At 60.1% G+C, this 5,404-nt stretch overlaps 1 protein-coding gene across 2 annotated transcripts; it reads right to left on the bottom strand.

The window, feature by feature from the left end:
• Window positions 1–1,317: 1,317 nt before the first annotated feature.
• HSD3B7 (hydroxy-delta-5-steroid dehydrogenase, 3 beta- and steroid delta-isomerase 7) lies at window positions 1,318–5,229 on the bottom strand. 2 transcript variants are annotated; one of them, XM_055561571.1, is made up of 7 exons: window positions 4,761–5,229; window positions 4,239–4,410; window positions 3,859–4,014; window positions 3,462–3,570; window positions 3,285–3,384; window positions 2,763–2,925; window positions 1,318–2,252 (listed from the first exon to the last, which is right to left on the bottom strand). In XM_055561571.1, the coding sequence occupies exons 2-7, from the start codon at window positions 4,402–4,404 to the stop codon at window positions 1,840–1,842; spliced, it is 1,107 nt and encodes a 368-aa protein (XP_055417546.1). In that variant the 5' UTR covers window positions 4,405–4,410; window positions 4,761–5,229; the 3' UTR covers window positions 1,318–1,839. The 2 variants fall into 2 exon arrangements, with proteins under 2 accessions (XP_055417546.1, XP_055417547.1); XM_055561572.1 differs by having other exon boundaries at window positions 1,945–2,252; window positions 2,767–2,925.
• Between the last annotated feature and the right edge of the window lie 175 nt (window positions 5,230–5,404).

Raw genomic sequence — 5,404 nt, 5'->3', positions numbered from 1 at the left:
GCTTTCCCCAGGAGGGGTGCCTGCCTGTCCATTCCCACAGTGCCCTTCATCAGGACAGGAAGTTTGCCCCCGGATCTGACTGTAGCCCCCTTGCTCCCACTCAGGCTTCTTTGGGGACGTCAGAGCAGGCCCCAGCACCCCCCACCCAACCCTTTTTCCTTCCGGCCACCCAGCCAGGATACCCTCTCAGCCCAGGTGTTTCCGGAATTCCCACGGCCTTGGGGCCACGAGGAGAAGGGTGGAGCCATGGCTGGAGAGATGCTGCTGCCTCCTTGAGTGGCATTAGGTCTGTAACTGCCCATTTCTGGGCCTCAGATGGACCAAAGGATCCCTGAGAGTCTGCTTCTCCAAGTCCCACCCACCACGGGATGTGTTTGCTTGTTGGCTGCTGTGTCTGTGCGTGTCCTGGAACTGTTGTCTGGGGGCTGGTGTCTCTTGCATGTTCTCAGACGAGTGTGTGCTGCCCACCTGCCCGCCAAGCCCCTACCACCATCAAGCCCCTGTGTGCCCTGTGGGTGGTCCCGGGCCTGGCCAGGGCTCGCTGCTTCCCCTCCCCCCTTCTCCCTAGCCCTGCCTTTCACGAAGCACACTGCGTGTCCATCCCATGTGCCTGTGGGTTGATGCACGCTCTTGCCACGCCTTGAGCGTGTGTACATGATGTGTTCTATGCATTCACCCTGCCCCACCCCCCAGCCTGCCCCGCAGAGGACAAGATGGGTGGCCCCCGGCTCCCTCCTCCCCCACCCGACCCCCCCTGCCTGCTGTGCAACCGTGTGCGTTGGCGTGTGTTTCTGTGTCGCTGGCGTGTCACGTGATGTAGCCGTGTTTGCTGACATGAGCCCCTGCCCCTTCTGTTTCTCCGTTGGTTTCTAGAGCTCTTTCCCTCTCCTCCCCGGAGGGGACAGGACTCCTGGGGCCTGGCTGGGGGCCCAGAGCCAGGCCATCCTCTCCTGTTAGCCCTCAGAGTCCCATTTCTCTCTATTGGTGACCAAGTTGCAAATGGATAAAATACAGGAAAATTCTGCCCCCCGCCCCCACCCTGCATGTCCTGTCCCCAGAGCCCCCCCACCCCCACCCCGGGCCGGGTCGTGGGACGGGAGAAATAGCAACCAATCCAACAGCGGGATGCTGTGTGCTCACTTCCTTCTGTCCCCACACGGGACGGGCGCCGTGGGGGTGGGAGAGACATAGTGGGAGGTCGGGGGTGGGTGCTGGCCGGGGGGATGGGCACAGGCTCAGAGGAGTTTTAATCCAGGGCTTGGACAGGTATGCATTACTGGGGCAACCTCAGGCAGAGTAGGGGGCAAGAAGGGAAAAATACACAGACTTCCTCAGCCTTTATTGACAAGTATTAAAAGATAGATGTCTAAAGGTAATAAATGTTTAAAATCATGGGACTGTGACCCCCAAGCAGGGACCAAGGTGGTGGGAAGAGTTAAGAGAGCGTCTTCACTCTGAAACCAGGCCTGAGGATCACGAAGGACATCCAAGGGCCAACAATGAAGGCCTGCAGGATTTCCGCCCACTTTCTGCTCGGAAAGCCAGAAATGGGATGGCGTCGTTGAGAACATCAGGGCGGTCAGATCCTCACTAGGCAGCCATGAGGCCTGAGTTGAGGGTGAAGACACAGACATGCCTGCCCCCAAACCCTGCCCTAGAACTTAGGGACATTAAGACACAGGCTCAAGGCTCCTGGGTTCCAAGGTGGAGGGCTCTGGGACCGCCAGTCTAGCATCAGCCCCCTCCTCTGGCTCAGCCTGCCCTCCCCACCAGGGTCTAAGGGCTCTGGGACCTGATGATGCCGTGCCACGCCAGGCTCCGGGCCCAGCTGCTCCGTCACTAGGCTGAGCCCTCCACGGTCTGCACCCAGCGGATGGTGCGGGTCCGGCTCTCCTCCCAGGAGAAGAGGGGCTCATAGCCAAAATGGCGCCGAGCCTTGTCGGTGCTGACGGTGAAGGTGGTGTTAGCCACGGCCAGTGTGTAGGGGTTGAGCAGGGGTGCATAGAGCATCAGCGGTCGCAGCAGCCACTGCAGCAGGGTGTTGAGGGCGGCCAGGAGCACCAGCAGCCAGTAGGGCATCAGTGGGCGGGTGCCCACCAGCCGCAGTCCGCAGGGACCCAGGAACTCCATGTTGAAGTCCTCATAGCTCTTGTAGGGCGAGTTGTCATAGCAGAAGTACACCTGGCCACCCATGAGGGCAGCTCGGTGTTCAAGCTCCCGGGCCACCAGCACGTGCATCCAGGCCACGTTACCTGTGGCGGTGGGGGTGGGGGTGCCGAGGAGAGAAGGGAGGGGAATATGTCCTTGAGTGCCCTGGTAACCACACAGATGCTGCTGTGTCCTGGGCCAGCACATGAGCAAGCCACCCTCTCTGGTCCGCATAGATAGCGCCCACGTCACTCCATCCCTGCTGAAGGCTGCCTAGCCAGGTGCTCCCCCAGGCCAGCCTGTATGGATACAGTTCCTTCTTCTCTTGGTCCTGGGGAGATGCTCCCCCTTCTTCTCTCCTGAGGAGATGCTACCCCCCAAACTGCGACACTTTCAGCCTATGACTTGGTGTTTATGTCAGCCTTCCCCACTCACAAGGATGCTGTTTCCTCTATGGCCTGTGAAGATGATGCCCACATACCAGAGTCTGCTCTGGCCCATGTATAAACTGTCCTTTTTTAGCTAGAGTATATAACATCCCCCACTCCTGAGAACCGCACGAGTCCTGCCCCTGTTTTTTTTTAGCCTCCCCCACCACCCAGCCCGGGCCTCACCCACGTAGACTCGGCCATGCTCCACAGAGGCTGGAATGGCCCGGAAGAGCCGGCCCCCCAGGCGCAGGCCCTGGTGGTAGAAGTCCCTCATGATCTGGTGGCCTTCGCCGTAGATGCCGGTGGGACGCAGGGCACATGTCACTAGGGGCAACCCCCCCAGGACCTGGGAGCAAAAAAGGCACGCCCTGCTCAGACCAAGGATCTGGTGCTTTGTTTTCCGCCCTGGTCCCTTCGGGTTGGAGAGGGAAGGAAACCAGGGCAGGATGCAAAGGAGCCCATGCTGAGAAAAACAAAAACAAAAACCAAACCAAACAAAAAAAACCCAGGGGTTTCCCTGGAGGTCTAGTGGTTAAAACTCCACCCTTCCACTGCAGGGGGTGAGGGTTCAATTCCCTGGTTGGGGAAATAAGATCCCACATGCCATGCAGTGTGGCCAGAAGGAAAAAAAAAAAAGCCCACAGGCTCTGGTTATGCCTCTGCCAGGCAGCCCCATCTCCCACATCTCATCTTTTCAAGTCTCACCTCCCTTCCATTGGCTTCCAGGACGAGCCGCTCAGCTAGGGCCTTGCTGCAAGGATAGGGATGTCGGTGTACGGCTTCGTAGGGGGTGTTCTCATTGCCCCTAGTAGGGGGAGAGGGAACATTCTTAGTGCTGAGGGGAGGTGGGGCCCTGGAAGGACTGGGGGGACCTCAGCTCACCTGTAGAAGGGCTGGCCTTTGATGTTGGGCCCCACAACTTCCATGCTGCTTGTGTAGATCAGGAAGCGTGTTCCAGTCTGCACACAAGCCTCGATTACATTCTGTGTGCCTGAGGGAGGTAGGGGGCTGTGTGTCCAAACTGAAGCTTCCTCCCCATCTGCCTCTACCCCTCCCCATCCCAACACTGGACGAGGACACATGCCTGCCTTCCCCAGGCCTGGGGAGAACCACAGAGTTCAGTGAGGACCGGCCTGCCACCACAGGGGCAGAAGGGACAGATTGTCACAGGGTGATCAGAGGTCAGGGTCAAAAAGGGAGCAGGGAACAAACAGCCAAGATCAGGCCATGGGCCAGGGAGTACTAAGGACACGGTCAGAACAGGTAGGGAGCAGCTTACCCTGGACGTTGACCTCGTGGATGGTCTCAGGACTGGTTTTCCCAAACACGTCCACCAGCCCAGCTGTGTGGATGACCACGTGGGCTCCGGCCACGGCTGCTGCCACCTCGTGGGCCTGGGTCACATCCCCCTGGATGGCAGTCACCTGCACGGGCCCTGGGAGCGGGTAGGGGCAGGCGGAGGCAATGTCAGAGCTGAGACCATCAGCCAGCTGCTGGGCTTGGCCCACACCCTCAGGAGCCACATTTTCCTAATGACTCATTCATCCTATCCGCTTCCCCCGGAGAGACATAACAGGCATCATCTTTTCCGCCACTCGGAAGGGAGTCCACACCCTCCCCACCCTCTGCTGCCCCTCCCCCATCTCGCCCCCCAGTCACCTGTCTTCAGCTCCTCCAGCCAAGGACCCAGGTGTAGGTCAAAGATGCGCAGCTCACGGAGCCGGGGTTCCCGCTGCAGCAGCATTCGGACCACATGTTCCCCCAGGAAGCCACAGCCACCTGTGACCAGGTATACCAGTTCCTGGGTTTCGGCAGAGTCGGCCATACCTGGCTGGGGAAAGACACCCTGCCTCACCTGGGTGGCCTGCCTCCGACTGCCCCAGCACGGGCTGCCCCTTTCCTCCCAGAAGGGGCCTCTGACTCAGTCAACCGGAGCAATGATCCAGGGGCCGGAGCATTTTCTGGAGGCTGTGGCTGTGGGTGCAAGTGGCCAGGCTACCTGCCCTCTGACCCTGCCAGCTGCAGTTCCCGAGATAAGGGGGCAGGCTTGGCATGGAGGAAGGGGTCAGGGTTTGAGGGAGAGGGAGAAGTTCAGGGGCCAAAAACGAAGGGTGGTTGGCAGGGAGCTGGGGCAGCGGGTAGAGGAAGGCGGGAAGGGCGGAGCTGGGGGAAGGGACCTACCTGCAGCCAGAGTCCTAAGGCGCCCAACTAGGCACCGAGGCGGTCTTCTGTGTCTCCTGGGCCAGCGCCACACGGTCCCCTTCCGCTTGCTCCTCCTCCCTCCTGGCCCATTCCAGGAACAGAGACCAGCCCAGCCTCCACCTCTCCGCCCCCCAGCCTTGCCACAGGGCACCCTCTGGTGGCCACTCTGTGCTGTATGGGCTTCTGGTTCCAGCAGAGAGCTTGTGGAATGGGGATGGGAGAACAGAACCTGCTGGGTGGGTGCTGAGTAGGGGTTTTGGCAGCTGCAGAACAGGGCAGGCAGGGTGACCTCACTCCCAGCGCATGACATCAGTGTTTCCCTCTTGGTGGACCTCCCAGGAGACCCGGAGCCCAGCAGCAGCTGTGGTTCTGGGAAGGGAAGGGAGGCCTGACCTTGGCCTGGCTCTGGCTGGCCTTGGCGGGGATTTCTGGATGGTTGGTCCAGCCTATCAGGTGGCCCAAAGTGATGGGGGCTGAGTCTGCAGGTCTGGGCTCTGACCCCAAAGCCCCTCTACCCACATCAAACTGCAGGCCACCTGTTCCCCCACCATCTTCGTTTGTCCCACCCTCTGTCCTCAATCCCCGTCCCACCCTACTCTTTCCCAAAGATACTGACCAAGCAC

Source organism: Bubalus kerabau, chromosome 23 (assembly GCF_029407905.1).
Source record: "Bubalus kerabau isolate K-KA32 ecotype Philippines breed swamp buffalo chromosome 23, PCC_UOA_SB_1v2, whole genome shotgun sequence".
Taxonomy (NCBI): Eukaryota; Metazoa; Chordata; class Mammalia; order Artiodactyla; family Bovidae; genus Bubalus; species Bubalus kerabau.
The sequence above is the reverse complement of the archived record's forward strand: the minus strand, read 5'-3'. Positions and strand labels throughout refer to the sequence as shown.